The sequence below is a fragment of the Panthera pardus genome, unplaced genomic scaffold (assembly GCF_024362965.1).
Source record: "Panthera pardus isolate Hobbes unplaced genomic scaffold, ASM2436296v1 HiC_scaffold_15, whole genome shotgun sequence".
Taxonomy (NCBI): Eukaryota; Metazoa; Chordata; class Mammalia; order Carnivora; family Felidae; genus Panthera; species Panthera pardus.
Window position 1 is genome coordinate 52,400,157 of NW_026526710.1, and position 21,176 is coordinate 52,421,332.

Here is a 21,176-nt window from a genome sequence, read left to right on the forward strand (position 1 = left end):
GACCTGAGTTGAAGTCGGACGCTTAACCGACTGAGCCACCCAGGCGCCCCTATTTTTATTTTTGACAGAGAGAGAACGAGAATGAGAACAAGCAGGGGAGGGGCAGAGAGAGAGAGAGGGAGACATGGAATCCAAAGTGGGTTCTGTGCTGTCAGCACAGAGCCCGACTCAAGACTTGATCTCATGAACCAGGAGATTGTGACCTGAGCCAAAGTTGGACTCTTAACCTACTGAGCCACCCAGGTGCCACTCTGTTAGTGTTTTGTTTTTTTTTTTTAATTCAGGAGGTTCAGGTACCTGAAAGGTCTTTGAGGAGCAGAATGAATGGTACCTTACCCTTGGGAGATGCTTTGCTACCCTTGCTGGTCATCACTATAGATATTATTGTGCATATTTCTTAATTTAGGTTGAAGTTACAGAACTGCCAGTAAAGGAGGGTGAACTCTTTTAAAGATGCCTGAGATTTGGTTTCTTTGGAATGATAAGGTTTGTTTGTTTGTTTGTTTGTTTTCTATTTTAAAAATAACTTACTGAGGGATTTGGGGATGGAAGGGAGGATGCACAGGGCCCAGGAGGGCTGAAGACCCAGTTTTGTTTTCTCCCAAGTCCATCACTGAACACAGTACAGGAAAGAATAGCAGGGAGGAGAGTTAGGAAAGCTGGTTTCTGAGCTCCTAACCTGTGAGTGGCTGTGTCATCGTCCACTGCTCCCATATCCACCGTTTCTGTGCTCATGTCCCTGAGATAGTGTGTCACCAAATACCACTATAGTAGGCTAAATAATGGCCACCCAAAGAGAACAGGTCCTGATCACAGGAACCTGTAAATGTTACAAGGAAGGGCCTTTGCAGAGGTGAATAAAGTAAGGATCCAGATAGGGAGAGATGATCCTGGGTTAACTAGGCATACCCTAAATCTAATCACACATGTCCTCGTAAGAGAGAGGTAGAGGGGCTTTCATATGCGCAACAGAGGGGCAGGTACTATGAAGACAGAGGCAGAGATTGGAGTGATGTGGGCACATACTAAGGAATGCCAGCAGCCACCAGAAACAGAGGCCAGGAACAAATTCGCCACCCGAGCCTCTGCAGAGAGCGTGGTGCTGTTGACACCTTGGTTTTGGCTCTGTAAAACTAAGGCTGAACTTTTGGCCTTTAGAACTGTAAGAGAATAAATTCCTTTTGTTTTAATGCACCAAGTGGGTGGGAATTTGTTATGGCAGCTTTAGAAAATTTATACAACCATCTATCACAAATAGGCACTGAGGGCTTATTATAGAGGTAACCCTGTGCCGGGAGCTGGGGATTCAGCTGGGAAAAGGAGAGTCATGATCCCTCCCCTTAGGGCCACGAGAGGTAGTCATCAACTAAAATGAAAATTTGGTTTAATCTGCAGCTATTTATACATTTTGCCAGAGAGGTAACTAAAAATAAAAACATCTGATTGCCTCAGAGAAATGAAAGATCTTTGCAAGTGCAGTTAGGGTGCATGATATTAAAATGCCCCATGAATTCTGTCACAAAAGGTAGTTTATTTGGTAGAAAAAAAATTCTGTTGCTAGGCAATTATGGGGGATGGACTTTCTGCATGATTTTTACGAGAGCTAAAATATTGATGGCATCTGTGTGGGTACTTGTTGTGTATTTTCTTACCTAGGATCCACGTAGCCATTCTGCATTGTCATCTTACATAGAAGCAAGGATGAGGGAGGCTGAACGACTTTCCCCAGGGCGAAAGATAGGAAGTGATATTTGCTGGCTTGTCACTTTTTGCTAGTTCTGGTTTTGTTCTTGTAGAATCCTTAAGAAGGCCTGGTAATTGGATATCAATAACTCTGCTTCTGGCCCAAACCTGTGGCACAGACTGAACAGGGGTGCGGCACATGGGTGGAGGGCAGTTGTCCCCACCTTGACTAAGCCCAAACCCTGGCAGCCAGGTTGTGTACAGGTGGCGGCGCCATCTAACCTCCTTTTGATAAAGGTTCGTAATCCTGCACAAATTTCACATCGGTAATTGATAATCCACTCACCTCACCCCTGCCCATCCATCCACGTACATCTAGAAGTAGGAAAGGTTCAGGAGCTCCAAAGCATCATCTTTTGAGATGATAGAATGATTCCCACTCTGGTGAAAGCACATGGTGAGAGTTTATTCAGATTGCTGCTACTCAACCAAGTGAGGGCCAAGCCACTTCTATTCTCTTAATAAGCACTATTATTGCCCTTAAAAAGAGTATTTAGATGATCCACCTGAAGAAGTACCAATTTATGATTTTGTAGTTCAAACGCCATTTTCAGTTGTTGACTTAGTGGAAATTGGTCCTAACTACTGGATTAGTAACAATGATTTGCTTCCAAAACGTCCTGTAATTTAGAAGTAGAGCATTCCATGTACAGGAAAATCAAATCGGCTGGATAATTAGAGCAGCTGAGAATGAGAAACAGCACATCCTGGCCATCAGTGGGGAAGGACTGTGACCAGCGGTTCATCAGGATCACATAGGACCCGCGTGTGCCGGGCCCACTGCACCTCCAGGGCTCGGTGCACCAGGCTCCCTGCTTGTGGCTGGTGGGGCAGGAAGAGGTTTGCATGTACCACTCACCAAGTCTGCAGACACTCACCTCCTCATCTCCCATTAGAGGGGCTAGACAGCTGGGGTCTACTTGACACATTTTCTTCTATTCATTTTGAAATAATCTAGAAGTTATCTGATTTAGGTGGAAACGGGAAGAGATGGGTTTTGGTCAAATAGAGGACCTGTGTGGCATGTTACAGATAAACAACATTAAATCAACCACAAGGTAAGTAGGGCACCTTCTATTACTATGTCGGCAGTGGGTTTTCCTCTCTTTTGAGAAGTTACGGCGATAATTGGGACTATTCCGTTGACCCAGCTAAGCAGGGGCATGGTCTCTTGTGCTTTTGGAAAATAAAACAGAAAGCTCATTTTCCTTCAGAATCCCTGGCCCTTAATAGCATCTGCCTAAAAAAAATGCTTTTAAACCTGCACTGCTCTCTGAAGGGGTTCCAATGAGGGACAGCCAGATGCTTCTGAAAATGTAAGTGGGCTAGGAAATGGAGACAGTCACCCTTTCCAAACAATACTCGAATTGTGTACCCAGTGGAATATACTTTTGCAAACCTCAACTTTCAAATAAAGAATAAAAAACATGGTAGCTATACAGGAAGAGTTGGGTGCTTGGGAAAGCTTTTATAGCTGCTTTATCTGGTCTCTTAAAAAACATCCTGGATGATAATACTGATTTAGATAAGGTCATCTACACTAGAACTTTGTACATAGCAGCTGGTGGTAGACCTGGACAGGATTAGAGCAATTCAATCAACGTCAGAGCCCTTGATTTAGAAGATTAAGGCATAAGATTGGAAACGGCAAAGGGAATAGAGTCGATTCCCAGCTCAACCCAACCTTAGAAATACAGACTCAATGGAAGGAAATGGATTCTAATCCAGCATCCCTCCCAGCAGGTGGTATGAAAAAAATAATTTGCATCACTTTGGAAGAAAAACTGTCCTGAAATTGTAAAGGTTATGGAAATTGACAACTTTTTAAAAAAAAGTTTTAAAATGTTTTATTTTTGAGAGAGAATGAGAATGGCGGGGGGGGGGGGGGGGGAGGTGCGGGTGGCGCAGAGAAAGAGAGGGAGACACAGAATTCAAAGTAGGCTCCAGGCTCTTGGCTGCCAGAACAGAGCCCGATACGGCGCTCGAACCAACAGCAGGATCATGACCTGAGTTGAAGTTGGAAGCTTAACTGACTGAGCCATCTGAAATTGGCATCCCGAGATCGACAACTTCCTAAACCAACCAAGGATTGGGTTAAATTAAACTTTATAAGGTTGTATTTATGAAAAAATGATGTGTTAAGACAAATTTTTAAATGTCTTGTACTTGACTGAATTCTTCCTGCTTTTAATGGATTAATATTTTTCCCCATTTAAAAAAAAAAAAGGTCTAAAATAATTTGTGGAGATAATAATTAAGGCCACAGTAGTGTTTTAGAATCAGTAAAGGAAAATAGTTCTTAGTAAAGTTGCTCAATAAGCCTATATTCTGGAATCCCAATACTCTGTTCTAGAACCTGTGTGTGGCCATGGTCTAGAGCCATCTGTGGGAGATGTGCCTCAGGAACCTCCAGACACGTAAATACAGACCCTCAAGAGCAATCTATGCCTCCACCTCTATCCCAAGGGATAACCTTATTTACAAAGTTTAAAAGTGGACAGTTGGGAACTGGAGCTGTGGTAAAGGTAAGCGGTTTTTCCAGAGGTTTAATCTTGTCCCGAATAGACGGTCCCTCATTTGCAACTTTTGATCCCTTGGTTGGACTTGAACTAAGAATTCTGAGGGCTGTGTCCCTGCTCTGGTTGGTCTCCAAGCTATCCTTTGCCAGGCTTTCTGCTGTGAAGAGGTAACCGATCTCCAAAATAATGGCAGGTACTTTGAGAAACGTTTCTTCTTTCTGGGCTCAGGAGAGTGTTCTCAAATCAGGGCCACCTGTTCCCTGTAAGGGCAGAGGAGATGAGCTGTTCAAAGATGCAGAAACCTGCTCTTTCGTTTCCATCCGCTTTCGGGGACAGACGCTGTGTAGACGCTGAGAGGCTGAGCTGCCCTGGGCCCTTTGACCAGCACGTGGGGCAAAGCCCAGAAGGTGCACAGTCCACTGTGCAGCCAGGACAACAGCCCCCTTTCCAGGGTGTGCAGTGGCATGCTGGCGCATCCCTGGCGTTCACCATGAGCCAGGAGTTATAAAAAGAGCATACAAAGTAGGAAAGGATGTGAGGATGCTGTGTCTTAAAGTGTCTCCAGGTAATGTGCGCAGAGCAGAGTACGGTATAAAGGGGCTTTGCAGCAAAATCATTCTGCGAATCGTAAGGTGAAAATAAGTCATGCGTGGTCTAGGATAGGGCTGCTCTGGAGAACTTCCTGTGGTGGCAGAAATTTCTATACCCCATTCTGTGTGGTAGCCACTAGACGAACGTGGTTACTCAACCTATGTGGGTAGAGACATGAGGAATGGAATTTTAAATTTAAATGGCTACATGTGGTTAGTCACTAGCGTATTAGCACGGATATGAGAGAAAACACATTTGTATATATATATATACTCTCTATATATTCATTTTATATAAAGGAGAATTTTTGTAAAATTTGTGTGTAAAACTGCTTTGGACTATGTTTACTCCAAAAACTTCAAACAGCGTCTACAGATCTAGGTCTACCCACTGCCCACGTTGTGTTCCAAGCCTTGGGATTTCTTGTCCTCAGAGAATGCCACGTGATTGGTATTCAGTGTGGTCCCGACAGATCTGCCTAGATGCACACTCTCCTCTGAGTCTACATCGGGGCTGTATGAACTTGTCATACATGCTGTGGTCCAACACACCCATCTCTGACAACCGCTAAACCCACTTTTGCAATAAAGCTTTATAAAGCACCGCTTCAGTTCCTGTGGTGCTTTTCACCCTGTCGCCCTCTGGCTGGTCCTCACTACTGCATCTCACCCGTATCATCTGGAAGTCTGCTCACAACAGGTTTTATCCATGTCAAACTAGCCAGTTGGATACTGAAGACCACCAGTTAGATGGTCTTTCATTCTGTGTGCTACATGTACCAAGGGTAGGTACTGGGCAAGGCCTGGGCACTAGGTGCTGTAAAAAAAAAACTTAAGAATGGGTAATCACAAAGACTACATTTCTTAAACTACAAACCAAGGCACATTGGTAAAAGATTTTCGGCCATAGCCAGTGAGTGGCAAGAGGCAGTCTGGGAGATACTGTTTGGATGCCAAAACCTTTGCAGTGTATCAGTAACAGATTTCGTGATGGCCAGGTCTTCTGACAGAAGCGGTCTATGAGCTGGAGTGTCCTGCCTCTAAAGTAGTAGCTGCCTTTTCACAATTTGCATAAGCATTGAAATAAATTAGCATTTGCCCTTTTTTTTTTTTTTTTAACTTGCTTTGCTTTGTTGTCTGTTTCCTCCGGTCTATCCTGATTTAAATATTAGGTAACTCAATATTTTAGCACAAAATCATGTATTAACTGAAGTTCAATCTTTTTTAATGGTTCACGGAATTGCACACCAAGCAGCATGGCTTCCCTCAGTAACACAGTCCTTGTCTCAACAACCACCAAAGACAGGAAACGAGGCAACATGACCTGAGATTACTTGAGTGGTACTGGCATGTGGCTTTCCACTCTGGAGAGGGCTCTCCTGGTGGACTAGGGCTTCATGGAGAGCTCCGATGTGGAGGAGACTGGAGCAGAGCCTTGGGAGGAAGAGCAGGGACATCTGGCCAGCACTGGCAGGTAGGAAACTATATAGTCATGGAAGGAGAACCATGGTGGTGTTTTAGAAGGAAAGTGAGTGGATCAGGAGGCAGAGTCAGATGGTGCATGTAGAAAGTTAATGGCTGGAAAGAAAGGTTGGAGTCATATTATAAAGGAAGAAGGGAAAAAGACTATTCTGAGTTCTCAATTGTCTGATTTAATCTTCACAATAGCTCCATAATGGAGGCTGTGGATTAGCCAGGGAATGCTTAGCTAGAAAAACAATGCAGTCTGGGTTAGCTTAAACCAAAGAAGAAATGCATCACAAGACCCCAAGGGTTAAAGTGTAGTCAATTTAAATTGGTATCTACCCACTGTCCAGTCACCTGTGATCAAGGGTGGGGGAGGGGGACCAAATTCTACACAAATACGGCTACTAGGGATGCCATATGAGTGGATACTGTATTGAAAACAGAATATATATCATAATCCTTAGAGGAATTGTGAAAATGTAATGCAAAAAACTGTAATTTAGAGTTATGTAAAAAAATTAAAATTGGAAGGGTAAAGACTAGATATATAGATAAAACATGCTTGGTCATAAGAATTGTTGAGACCAAGTGATGCATACATGGGATTCATTATTCTGCATATCTTTGTAAATGTTTAAAATTCTCCTTAATAAAAAGTTAAAAAAATACATAGTTCACACAGGGTCCCTTGGTCCTTCTGTTCCAATCATTGTACATGCTTTACTAGATTAAAAACAGACTTGAAGTTCTTTTCCATGCAACGAAGACACAACCACCTAGACTCATTAAGTAGAAAGTTTCAGACTCAGTAAGCATTATTGTCAGAATTCCAGCTGACTGCAAGTCCTGATGCCTGTATTTCCTTGCAAATTTGATTTAGTGGGTCTGGAAAGGGATTTGAGTGTCTTCTCTCCTAGTGACTCCTTCCAACTCCAGTGACACTGATGCATGTTCAAGTTTGGGGAGCACAGCTTCAAGGGATTCTATGGATTGTTATATGCAAGTCATAACATCCTTGGTTTGGGTCCTTCCCTGCTGTAGGACTCAAGCAGCGTGATGATGTGGTACTTTAAGCACAACCTTAACTACATCAATGCATTAAATGGCATTCTGCCATTCATTCTCATTTTGTGATTCCAGCATAGTGTCTTTTTCTTGGGCAACTGATTTATAGAGCCTACTGCCATTTTAATTGCTTTTGTTTCAAAACATAAATCTCATGGACGAGTTTTTATCTCCCATGTAGCACACTCAACTTACATGTTGTCTGAGGTCTTTCCCCAGGAATACTCCTGCCTTCCTTTACCAGGGCAGCGGCACAGAGGACCCTGCACTCAACGGGCCATGCCCTTGGTTTAATGCTCTCCTGTTGTCTGAAGTTCTTAATGTTGTTTCTGAACTTGTGTTTTGTAAGTGAAGTCTCATGCAGTGTGTGCCCACTGTTCCTCACCAACCCACTCAGAGCCTTCGTGATGTCTGTATGCACAAAATTCCAGCAGACCCGTGATGCAGGAGTTGAGAGGAGATGCAAAGTAAATATAAGCAAGTTATTCCTACAACTAAGTGGGGCCCCGAAAGCCCTAAGAGGCCACACTATTTAAACCAGACTTTGAACGCAAAAAGAAGGTAATAGCATTCTAAGCAGCATGAATGACCATGGAACCCTGTCATATCCTTTTTCACTCATGTTACTTTTTTTTTAAAGTTTTTATTGTACTCATGTCATTAGCCATTTACTCACTTCATTAGCCATCCACTTATGCTGAACATGATGACAAGAAAAAACGAAAACAAAAGGCAGCCCATAGTTCTTTCAGTCCTTCCTTACTCATTAGAATGATAAGAATGTGTACATATGAAGAAGTGAATAGTTGAGATAGGTTTTTCGTTTTTTGGTTTTTTTTTGTTTGTTTTGGCAGTGTTTCCAGTGTTCTAGTAAGGACAAAATACATATACATACAATATGTGCACATACACTATGAAATGCAAATTATCTAATTTTGGTGATTCTACACGAGTTCACTGCCCTTCTAGTTGTAGTTTAAAACTGGAATTGCATAATACAAAGATGAATAAAGTTAATGCTAATAATTTAGAATTTAAATTTTTCGTTACTTAGAACAGTATTAAGTAGAAAATAAAAATCCACCATAACAAGATGTGAGAGACCATGGAAGAAAGGGAGAACATTTCAATGCCTTTAATGGTACTATTTTCCTAATTTCTGGACATCTTCATTCTGTGCTTGGTCCTACACATCAGCTAGCTGCCCGAGTCTTCATGCTCTCCTTTCCTCACCAGAACCCCCATCCTCTGCTATATTCTAAGAGGGCTCCTGCTGATGTGAAGGGCTCTGCTGCCCTCCTGGGTCTTCTGCTGCTTCACCTGTGGAAAGCAGAACGGGGCCAGGCCTGACTTCAAAGTAACTCAGGGGACTCAACAAGCACTAGAGGAAGGGTGCTTGCCACAGGAGAGGATGACAGGACTTCTCAATCCCCTTCTGACCTTGACTTGTTTTGGAGTAGCAGCCACAGGCTGGAATCACTTATCTGGTGCTATTGGTTCTCCCTTTGGTTTGATCAGTTTTGGAAGAAAAATATTTCTAAAAGACTAAGACTTCAGCTCTCATCCTTGACAGCTTGGTCCCTCTTTGTCCCTTTCTGCCACTCCATGAATTGTTGGAAGCAGTTAGAAGGCAGAGCAGGTGGAAAGCTCTTGTCAACAGTGGTTTTACCAAAATTCTTTATGAAGAGTCCTGTAGACAATACTTGGGAGTTTTTGTTTTTAAATGGTTCAAGTACAGCAGATCACTTCCTCTTAAAAAAAAAATTAAGATAATGTTGACAAACTTTATAGCAATCTGAAAAGGGAGCAGAGAATTATGAAAAATAAAAAGAACATGTACAATTGTATCTTCAAGAATTTTCACGGACCGTTATGACCCATCAAATTAAGGTATCCACATTTTCTAACAAAAATGAACCAAGAAAGGGCAGCATGAAAATATTCTAACGCAGTGCTGCCCAACAGAACTTTCTGTGATGATGGAAATGTTCCATTATCTCTGTGTTGTCTAATACAGAATCTACTAGTCACATGAATACTCACAACATGGCTAATGCAATTGAGGAACTGAATTTTTCATATAAACAGCCACATGTGGCTAGTGGTTACTAACTGAAGAATACAGTTCTAATGTCTCATGGGTCAAAACCAGCGATTTCCTCAGGGGCCTTCTCTAATCACGGCTGAGGGATGCAGAGGAGTGGGGATGGGGAGAGGGGAAAGCCCTGAACAGATTATTTAGCTACTTAGTAAGTTCTGAAGCTCTCCACAGCTTTTGGAGGCTGGGGGTGAGGAAAGGACTCGGGGGGGGAGACCTGAGAATGCCCTTGAACTCCTGGCTAATGCCAACAGGAGTAAAAGGACTATGATTTGGCTCACTTAGACGGCGAAGAGGCCTGTGGTGCCACACACAGAATCGGAGGCTTGGGCCATCTGTGCATGGAAAACATCGCTGTGGCGCTGGCAGGGATGTGGAGGTGCTCATTTGCGGACAGGGTTTCCAGGACTAAAAGAGGATTTAGAGGTGGAAGGAGGACCTGAGGGCCCTTTTTGGCCACCTGCAGGCTGGACAGGCCCTTTCTTTTTGGGGCTTAAGGTCTTGTTCTTGCTCTTGAACACTTTGCTGGGATCCAGCTTGTTCACGAAGGAGTTGGTCTCTTCTGCGAGTAGGTTTGTGTTGTAGGTGATAGGTTTATACATGTTGAACCATTGCTGTAAGGCAGAATTGGGAAAGCGGTCACAATTCAAAGGAGAAATGCCACTGTTTATGCTTTTTAGTGGGGATCCAGGGGACAGAGAGCTGGGGAGATGGGGCAAAGAGAGCAAAAGGCTTTCTGAAAAACTGCCTTGGAAATCTGTTAGTACTTCCTTTAAGTGAAAGTGATGGCACACACATTGCTTCATGAGGTCTCATAACCTTTACAATAAATGCAGCGCGAGGACTAAGAATGTGAGTAAACATCCTTCCTTCTGATCTAGTGAGCCCTGAGTGTGGGATGTTAGGTCCCAGATCATCAGTGTTCTTCTAATTGTTCTGTCCTCAAACCAGCCACTGCCCACCAGGTAGACTGGGCAGTGCCTTCCTCACACGGAAGGTGCATAACAGAGGCCAGTAGCAGGCCTTGGCTGAAGGCAGGTGCCTGTTGGTGCTGTCTTCCCCTTCTGGGCAAAGAGCATCACATTTATTGATGTCACAGGGTTGACTGGATGATGCTGTTATGCAACATTTGAGCAAAGTGGGGCCCACCAGATGAATACATACATGGAGCTGAATCCCTCATTTATTGCCACCCAGCCTAAGTTCTTCCGGGCATACCAGGCGGCATATGAGCATTACCTGGCGATCGTATGTTTGAAGTGTTGCCCAGATGTGTAATATAAATGAGGCACATCCATACAGTGGAATATTCTGTATCACTAAAAAGGACATCTCTGTATGTACTGTAGGAAGTGAGCTCCAAGATGGAATGTTAAGTGAAAAGAAGGTTGCAGAACGATGTGAAATGTGTATTATTGCAGTTGTGATTTAGAAAAAAGGAACCAAAAATCGTATGCATGCATGCATACTTTCTAGGCAGTAAAGTGTCCTGTGAAAGGCACAAGAAAAGGGGAACAGTGGCTGCCTCTGGGGAAGGCTGGGAGGCTGGAGAATCTGGGAGTAAGAGACTGACTTTTCACTTTTCCTGTATCTACATACTATGCAAAACAACTTGACCTAAGCCCTCAATAAAATTTAATTAGAAAGTAAACTCCCAGGTGATCCTGAGGATCAGTCAAGTTTGGGAACCACTTAGTTCAGTATAAAGTGAGGCTGTCTACCTACACTGGAATCATCTGCCTTGCATTATGAAGATGCAGGTTCTTGGGCTCCATCCCGGGTCTTCTGAATCAGGGAAACTGAGAATCTGCAAGGTAAGCATCTCAGTAGATTCTGATAGTCCAGTTTGAGATGATAGGTGTCCCTCCCTTACCTTGGCCTGTGGGCTAATGCCGTAGCTGGTGAAGGCGTACTGCCACTGTGGCAGGCCCAGGTGTGTGATGAGCAGGCGATAGTAAGCGGTAAAGGTATCTGTGAGAAAATGCCAGTATAACGCTCTGTCCAGGAACCAAATCTCAGCGTCTTGCGCCAATGCTGAAATAGCAGACAAAAGAAATGAATGCATGGTGTAACACTTTTCTCCTTTTTTTTTTTTTTTTAAATCTTTTATTTTTGAGAGAGAGAGACAGAGTGTGAGCAGAGGAGGGGCAGAGAGAGAGGGAGACACAGAATCCGAAGCAGGCTCTAGGTTCCCAGCTGTCAACACAGAGCCCCATGTGGGGCTCAAAGTCACGGACTGCAAGATCATGATCTGAGCTGTAGTCGGACACCCAACCGACTGAGCCACCCAGGCACCCCACACTTTTCTCCTTTTATCTGTAACGTCAAAAAAAAAAAAAATTCCAATACTTCAAGGATGTAAAATTAAAGTTCCCTCCCCCCAACCTCCCAGGCCTATGCTCCAGTGGCCACTGTTAGGCATTTCATTGGTATTATTTTTTACAGATTCCTGATCAGTCAGCTGACTGCCCTGTGTGCTTGGCGCTGGCCTTCTGTGCACTCAGGCTCTCCATTCAGCCACCCCTGCTCCAGTGGGACATACTGTGATCTCAGCTTTCCTGATGGAAGCAGACTCTGAATGGCTCTGGTCTTCTGAAGAGGTCTCCATCAGGAATCTGAGGGGCTGTGAGCAGCCACTACGAAGGAGCCCAGACCAGCACCCGTCCTGGATCCCACCTGCACTGTTGTGAGAGGTCCCGGCTGAACTGAAGCAGGCACTATCACACCAGCTCCCACCTCATTTGCTTCTGACACTCCACTCTTCCTACTGCAGACCTCTAATCTAGTGCATCTCCTGTCTAATGGACTTAATGTCTCCCTAAGTGGCCCCAACCCTCCAGTCTCTTCCTCTTCCAAGACTGCTTGTGGTCACATACACTTGCATCTCAATTCTGCCATTCTTCTACTGAACAACCTTGGCTTCCCACTGTCAGGTCCAAACTCCTGCCAAGCTCTGCATGAAGGGGAACTGGCCTCTGGCTTCATCTCCTCCCCATCCACAAGATGAACCGGGCAGCCCAATGAACTGAAGTTATCTGTCACTCCTTCCAAATCAGTTGCACTTTCCCATGGTGTAACTTTACTGTGTGTCTTTGCCTGGATGCTTCCTTTACCTCACAACTCCTCTTGTACCACACCTTCCCATAACCCAATATGTAGATGGAAGGCTACTTTGCAAAGATGGCCCCTCTTTTCTCCAGGGGCAAAATCCTGGCGTCTGTATCTTCTCACCCCTACCAGGCAGAGAGCTACTAAAAGAGGGCTCGGCCTTGTCTACAGTCCCTAAGCCAGGGCCTGAACTGCTGTTGGGGGACGGGGGGGCAGATAACAGCTGCTTCAACAGAGGCTGGAGGCTTTTACTCTGGATTTCTCATCTGAGGTCTTTAGCTTGAGGTTTACTAATTCAGGTTTTTAGTGCTGTCAACTTGCCTATGTATAGAAGTATACTAGAAGGATAATGCTTTTCCTGGATGCTTTCCTAATGTGTGAGCCTGCTGGAGAAGCCTATAAAACAGAATGACCATTTCTTTTACTTTTTACTTGCTTAGTATCCTACTCCCACTGTTTTGTAGTAACTCACAAATGATGACAGCTTAAAAAGACTCTAGTGATTGGCCTAGAAGGAGATGCTCAGGGAGGACCAAAGGGGATTTCTCAGTCTTGGCATCTCCAAGAGACCCAGTGGCATCCATGCACACCCAACGGCAGCCCCATGCTTGTCACTGATTCTTACCTGGCTTCCCTCTTTTGTAGACAAGGCAAACTTTCCCATTCCCATCGCAAGGATCCAGCTCAAATATCACACTTCGAGAATCAAAGTGAGGCTTCTCTGGCTGGTTCTCACTGGCTGCAAATCCAGAAGTTAATGGTCATGTTCAAACATACTCAACTCAAATACATACTTACTTGTCCAGTTTTGCTAGGGTGAGGAAAAAAAAACCAAAACCGGAAAAAACCTTATCTCAGACATAGTCTTTAAAAACATATTAGAGAAAAAGAGAAAGCGGCTGTGCATATGTGGAGGGGAGGGGCAGAGAGACAGGGAGAGAGAGAACCCCAAGCAGGCTCTGAGTTCACAGAACAGGGCCCAACATGGGGCTTGATCCCACAAACCAGTGAGATCATGACCTGAGCTGAAATCAAGAGTCAGATGTTTAACCGACTGAGCCACCCAGATGCTCCTCTCAGACATATTCTTAATGACTATTTCCAATGTGGGCCAAATGAATTCTATACTCTAAATGCCCAGGATCGTATCCATGGTTCAAGCCTTCTGTCTGGGCTTCTCCATCACCAAAAGACAGTATCACGCAATCTGGGGGAAGGTGGCACAAGGAAAACAACCTGAACTTGCTGAGAATGGGAATACATAAAGGCTAAGTAATCTGGCCCGATGTTGACACAACTGTTCTTTTCCCCAGATAACTGCTTTCTCCTCATTTATAGCACTTAAAAAAAAAAAAAAAATGTTAATTTTAGAGCAAGTGCATGTGAGCAGGGGGCACAGAGAGAAAATTTTTAAAATTTTTTTTGAAGTTTATTAAGAGAGGAGGAGCATTTATTTATTTATTAAGGGAGGAGCAGAGGGAGAGAGAAAGAATCTCAAGCAGGCTCTGAGGTGTCAGCAAACACCCTGATGTGGGGCTCAAACCCACAAACCGTGAGATGACCTGAGCTGAAATCAAGAGTTGAACGCTCAACTGATTAAACTACCCAGGCGCCCCACTATGATCTTTTGATTAGAATCTCCTTTCCTCTGTCTAAAATGCATGTTTATAATATTTAATGTTATTTTATAATTAGTGCTAAGCCTGGCTCAATTAGAAATACTATTTTTTTACTTATACATATAGCCATACATATAATTTTATACAAATGTGTTTATTTACATTTCTAACTAAAAAAGTTTTAAGAAATAATTAAAAATTATTTCTTAAAAAAATTTTTAAATTTACATCCAAGTTAGTTGGCATATAGTGCAACAATAATTTCAGGAGCAGATTCCTTAATGCCCCTTACCCATTTAGTCCACCCCCCGTCCCACAACCCCTCCAGTAACCGTCTGTTCTCCATATTTATGAGTCTCTTATGTTTTGTACCCCTCCCTGTTTTTATATTATTTTTCTTTCCCTTCCCTTATGTTCATCTGTTTTGTATCTTAAAGTCCTCACATGGGTGAAGTCATATGATATTTGTCTCTCACTAATTTTGCTTAGTATAAAATCCTCTAGTTCCATCCTTGTAATTGCAAATGGCAAGATTTCATTCTTTTTGATTGCCAAGTAATACTCCATTCTATATATATGCCACATCTTCTTTATTCACCCATCGATGGACATCGGGCTCTTTCCATACTTTGGTTATTGTTGATAGTGCTGCTATAAACATTAGGGTGCATGTGTCCCTTTGAAACAGCATACCTGTATCCCTTGATTAAATACCTACTAGTGCAATTGCTCTAGTTCTATTTTTAGTTCTATTTTTAATTTTTTGAGGAACCTCCATACTGTTTTCCAGAGTGGCTGCACCAGTTTGCATTCCCACCAGCAGTGCGAAAGAGATCCTCTTTCTCCACATCCTCGCCAACATCTGTTGTTGCCTGAGTTATTAATGTTAGCCATTCTGACAGGTGTGAGGTGGTTTCTCATTGTGGTTTTGATTTGTATTTCCCTGATGCTGACAGTGATTTGATCATTTTTTCATGTGTCGGTTGGCCATCTGGATGTCTTCTTTGGAGAAGTACCTACATGTCTTTTGCCCATTTCTTCACTGGATTGTTTTTGGGTGTTGAGTTTGGTAATTTCTTTACAGATTTTGGATACCAACCCTTTATCTGATATGTCGTTTGCAAATATCTTCTCCCATTCCATCAGTTGCCTTTTGGTTTTGCTGATTGTTTCCTTCACTGTGCAGAAGTTTTTATTTTGATGAGGTCCCAATAGTTCATTTTTGCTTTTGTTTCCCTTGCCTCCGGAGATGTGTTGAGTAAGAAGTTGCTGCGGCCAAGGTCAAAGAGGTTTTTGCCTGCTTTCTCTTTGAGGATTTTGATGGCTTCCTGTCTTACATTTAGGTCTTTCATCCACTTAGAGTTTATTTTTGTGTATGGGGTAAGAAAGTGATCCAGGTTCATTTTTCTGCATGTTGCTGTCCAGTTTTCCCAGCATCACTTGCTGAAGAGGCTATCTTTATTCCATTGGATATTCTTTCCTGCTTTGTCAAAGATTAGTTGGCCATGTGTTTGTGGGTCCATTTGTGGGTTCTCTATTATGTCCCATTGATCTGTCTGTTTTTGTGCCAAAACTAAAAAAATTTTAAACATGGCTTTCCTCTCTACTAGAGGTTATACTTTCATACTCTTTTTGATCAATTCACGGAGTACAACAAGTTCTGCCTGGCTTCCCCTCTCTATGCTGTAGGCTGGAAAACTCTCTTGAAGTAATAAGCTGAGGTTCCCTTTCTTTATTTCCATCTTTCAGGCTCATTGTCCTCCACTGCCTGATGGTCAGTGTCGTGAAATCCATTTTTATATATCTATATATCTCCAGGCTGGAGGATAAATCAAGTCTGTTACTCCATCTTGGGTGAAATCTAAAATCCAGATTGTAGGGTCCCACCAAGTTTCAGCAGCCCTGACTGATGATGACCAGGGTCTGTCCTCTGGAGAAAAGTAATAAAAATACGAAACTCACTCAGTGTGGTTCCCTTCTGCCATTTATAGATGCCACTCCAGTTTTTAAAGCTTTCCCAGAGGAGGGGCGCCTCCTGGGCGGCTGAGCGTCTGACTTTGGCTCAGGTCATGATCTCCTGGTTCATGAATTCGAGCCCTGCATCAGGCTCACTGCTGTCGGCACCAAAACTGTTAGCGCAGAGCCTGCTTTGGATCTTCTGTCCCCCTCACCTTTTGCCCACTCGCGCTTGTGTGTGTGTGTGTGTGTGTGTGTTTTAAAGACGGGCACCTGGGTGGCTCAGCTGGTTGAATGTCTGGCTTTGGCTCAGGTCATGATCTCCTGGTTCTTGAGTTCAAGACCCACATTGGGCTCCATGCTGACAGCTCAGAGCCTGGAGCCTGCTTTGGATTCTGTGTATCCTTCGCTCTCTGCCCCTCCCCCATTTGTGTTCTGTCTCTCTCTCTCAAAAATAAACAAACTTTAAAGAAAAAAAAAAGAAAAAGCTTTCGCAGAGTAGTCTTGATATGGTAAAATGTACTCTGCCATTACCAAAAGGTCAATATTTGAGTCTTGCTTCCTTTTTTACCAAATAAAGTGTCACCTATTTTCAGTTCCTCACCGAAATTTTAGTTCGGTTTTATCTTCATGTGTACATTAGCATATTATTGTGCCCAATAATTTCTCTCTTGGGTGTACCAGTGGATCTCTTTTTTGTTACCTGTTAATTTGTGCTGGTTCTTGTTCATGGAGTTGTGTTTCTTCATGTGCGTATTTTTTAAAGTAATTATTTTTTGAAAAATTATTTATAAAACAGTTTGAGGTCTAAGGTAATGTTATCTTCTTCTAGGGTAGAATTTTCTTTTTATGTAAGAGCTTAACTGAGATACAATTCACATATCATACCACTTACTCATTTAAACTATACAATTCAATGGTTTTTTAGTATATTTACAGTTATGCAACCATTAAGACAATCCATTGTAGAACATTTCTCTAGAGTGAATTTGTTTGTTTCTGCTAGGCCCCTGAGGAGCTTAGTAATCTGGAATCAATTTAGTCTAGTTTTGGGATTTAACATGTTCTGGGACACACATAGGACTTACACGTGAGCTTCAGTCCATGTGAAAAATGGTTACTTTCGGTTCATTCAGTCTCCTCTGGTACTGCTCCTCATGGTGCCAACCTGAAAAGCAGGGTAGTTTTTGTGGGTGCCAACTTTTCTAAGTCTTGGACTCTGTTTTATTCCCCTGGCTTCAAAACGAGTCCAATTCACAGCTTTCCAGCATCCTCAGTGCCTGTTTGAAAAGGGCAATGTACCCCAGGCAAAAGCAACTCCAAATGCTGCATCTCTTCCCTGGATTTCTGTCTTCTGGATGTTGATCTGATATTACCTCATCATCTTGTTAGCTCTCTGGTAAACATTTTAGGAAGATGGTTTTTGTATTTTGGTCTGACTTCTCAGTTGTCTTTAGCAGGAAGGCTCTCGTGAATTACCTGTCTGCCATTACCAGAAGAGGAAGTCTTTTCATCAGTTTAGCTCTGCTCCTAAAAATAAAATAGATGAGCTTTGCTTTTTATATTGACAGTCTTTGGTTTTCAAAAGGGAAATTTAGGGGCACCTGGGTGGCTCAGTTGGTTAAGTATCTGACTTCGGCTCAGGTCATGATCTCACAGTTTGTGAGTTTAAGCCCTGTGTCGGGCTCTGTGCTGACATCTCAGAGCCTGGAGCCTGTTTCGGATTCTGTGTCTCCCAATCTCTCTCTGCCCCCCTCCTCACCCCCACTTGTGCTCTCTCTTGCTCAAAAATAAATAAATGAACATTAAAAAAAAAGGGAAACTTAATCCCAGAACATTTAATATAGTGATTGATCTGTCTTCTTTTATTTCTCTTAATGTTTTGTTTCCTAATATATGTTTCTTCTTTTCCCTCATTTTTACTCATGTGATTCAATATTATTAGGTTGGTGATATTACTGTACATTTTTATTTCTATATTAGTTACTTTCCTTATTTTCACTTGTTTGTATTATTAGATTCATAGGACTCTACCCTTATTTGAAAATAGACCATTATCTCCCCTAATCAAGTGTGGTATGCAGAATTCCAAGATGGCTCCCAGGATTCCTGCTCCTTAATATACAGACCTTTCATGACCTCCTGACCTTGAGTATAGTCAGGACCTGTGACTATGATGTTGTAGCCATTCCCTTGATTATGTTACAAGATAGGAGACTGTTGTAGCAGACTGGAGAGACATTTTCCTGCTAGCTGAGAAGTAAACTGCCATGTTTTGAGAGGGTCATGTGGCTATAATCTGAGGGCAGCCTAACAGAGTTGAGAGTGATCCCTGGCTAACAGCCAGCAACAAACAGGGACCTGAATCCCACAGCTGTAAGAAACTGAGTACGGCCAACCACTAGTGGGCTTGGAAGAGGTCACTGTGCCATAAATGAGATCACAGCACCAGCTGACACCTTGATTTTAGCCTGGTAAGTAAGACCCTAAGTGGAGAACTCTACTTATGTGTAGGTGAATTCTTGACTCATGACACTGTTAGATAATCATCTATTATACAAAAATAGAAAATTCAAACATCAAGACACTCTTGTTTTCCCCAGCAAGGTGTACTATTTCTTCCCTATAGTAGGAGAATACCGTCTACTTTCTGCTTCTTTTCCTCCTTTGTCCTACATTTTCTACTAGTAGGGACCCCAGGAACATTCTCTATATTAATTGCTAGGGCTGCTGTAACTAAGTACCAAAGTGAATGGCTTAAACAACAGATATTTGTAGTCTCACAATTTTGGAGGCCACAAGTTTCAAGATCAAGGTGTTGGCAGAGTTGGTTCCTTTTGATGGCTATGGGGGAAGAATCTGTTCCATGTTTCTCCCCTAACTTATGGTAGTTTACTGGCAATTTAGCTTTCCTTAGTGTGTGGAAATACTACCCCAACTCTGCCTTCATCTTCAAATGGCATTCTTCCTATGTCTTCAAGGACACCAGTCATATTGAATTGGGGTCCACCCTACTGCCATACAACCTCATCTTAACTACTTAGATCTGTAATAACCCTATTTCCAAATAATGTCACGTTCTGAACTAGGAGTTAGGAATTCAGTATGAATTTGGGGGGGCATAATTTAACCCGTAGCACTGTTATATCTTCCCTCTTTCCTTTCTTTTAGGTTTAGCTGAGACAGTACACAGTTGACCCTTGAAAACGATCTGAACTTCATGCATCCACCTATACATGGATTTTTTACAGTACTATAAATGTATTTTCTCTTCCTTATGATTTCCTTAATATTTACTCTTCTCTAGCTTAATTTATTATATGAATACATTTACAAATAACATACAAAACATGTATTTATTGATTGTTATTGGTAAGGCTTCCAGTCAACAGTAGGCTATTAGTAATTAAGTTTGGGGGGAGTCCAAAGTTATAAGGGGAGTTTTGACTATATGGAGGGTCACGGCCCCTAAGCTTCTGCATTGCTCAAATATCAACTATCGGTTTTACAATATTCCTTGCACTGCATCTGTCCCCTTTTCCAAGAGTTCTTACGTAAGAGCTATGGAACACATTCCTAGACATTAAGATTCCTAGACACCTCTTTCAGAGGAGGTTTGCTAATCCCTTGTTTCCTTCCCTTTTTATATCCGTATCTTGGGACCTCCATTCAGTTGCATTTGTCTTTTGGTTAGAGTATTGATGTCCCTGAAGTTTTACACATCCTTACATGTTTGGTCTATATATGTGGGCCTTTTGATTTTTACTTCTTGTCTCTCTGTAACCCGTATATGCTTTCTCTCTCTACTTTCCACTGCTGCAAGAAGTCTGATGTGAGTATGATTATCATTTCTTCATAAGTACCTTAAATTTTTTGCCTAGAAGCCTATAATTCTTTCCCATATTATGTAACGCCTAGGTGTCTCTTTTCTCATGAATTCAATTTCGCTCTCAGAGAGCCCTTTCAATCTGCAGAGAAATTTTCTTGTATCAGTGTTTACTGGCTTTCTATCTAGTGTTCTTCTCTTTCTTGAGCATCTGTAATACCAATGGAAGGTCTTCTGGACCTATTTCCTACTTCTCTTACCCTTCCACCGTTTTCTTCATAATTTTCCCCTTTTAAATACATCTTGCACTCGGTTTATCATGCTATTAACTCAAATCTCAATAATGTTTATATTCTTCAATTCATCAGTTGTTTGAGAATCTTTACTGTTCTTCTATAGGAATCCTTTGTGCTGTCTTAATGTCTTTATTCTGATTCTTGTTTTTACTTAGGTTTTCATCTGTATCCTCTAGCAGTTTTATTTCTCTGGTTGTGTTTCCCAATGTATCTTTCTTTCTGACTGGCCTCTTTCTGAATACTAAAGTACCCTGAAAAGAGTATTTTTCCAATTAGGTTTTTTGTTTTTCTAATCTTACCTCATTGTAAGTATTTATTTGTTTATTTATTTATGAGAGTGAGAGAACGCACACATGAGTGAGCACAAGCAAGGGAGAAGAGGGAGAGGAAGAATCTTAAGAAATCTCCACAGTTCAGCACAGAGCCTGATGTGGGGCTCGAGCTCATGATCATGAGATCATGATCTGAGCCGAAATCACAAGTTGGATTTTAACTGACTGAGCCACCCAGGCACTCCTCCAATTAGACTTAGGTCTAGGGGAGCCTGGTAGCTCAGTCGGTTAAGCATCTGACTTTGGCTCAGGTCATGATCTCATGGCTCATGAGTTCAAGCCCCACATTCTGCTCTCAACATGAAGCCCATTTGGGATCCTCTGTCTCCCTCTCTCTGCCCCTTCCCCACATGTTCTCCAGCTCTGTCTCAAAAGTAATAAACATTAATTTTGTTTGTTTTAAATAAGACTTGGCTCTAACTGACTGGACTATCCTAAACAGCGTGAACCTAGAAGGTGCCCCAATGCCAACTGGGTATGTAGGACATACCCTATCTCTATGGGTATGTAGGACAATGTGGTCTCTCTCCCTAGCTGTGTCCTTTGCTGAGGGCTCT

The 21,176-nt window shown here is 42.5% G+C and overlaps 1 protein-coding gene across 4 annotated transcripts in view; it reads right to left on the minus strand.

The window, feature by feature from the left end:
• Positions 1 to 6,055: 6,055 nt before the first annotated feature.
• Positions 6,056 to 21,176, minus strand: part of TPGS2 (tubulin polyglutamylase complex subunit 2) — a 68,576-nt gene continuing 53,455 nt past the window's right edge. For 3 of the 4 annotated variants that reach the window (XM_019465370.2, XM_019465369.2, XM_019465371.2), the window contains 3 exons: positions 13,216 to 13,329; positions 11,356 to 11,516; positions 6,056 to 10,096 (listed from right to left, as the gene is read on the minus strand). In XM_019465370.2, the coding sequence (XP_019320915.1) occupies positions 9,866 to 10,096; positions 11,356 to 11,516; positions 13,216 to 13,329 (506 nt within the window). In that variant the 3' untranslated portion in view covers positions 6,056 to 9,865. Of the gene's footprint in view, positions 10,097 to 11,355; positions 11,517 to 13,215; positions 13,330 to 17,253; positions 17,334 to 21,176 lie in introns of those variants that run through there. The other variant, XM_019465372.2, reaches the window with a different exon arrangement.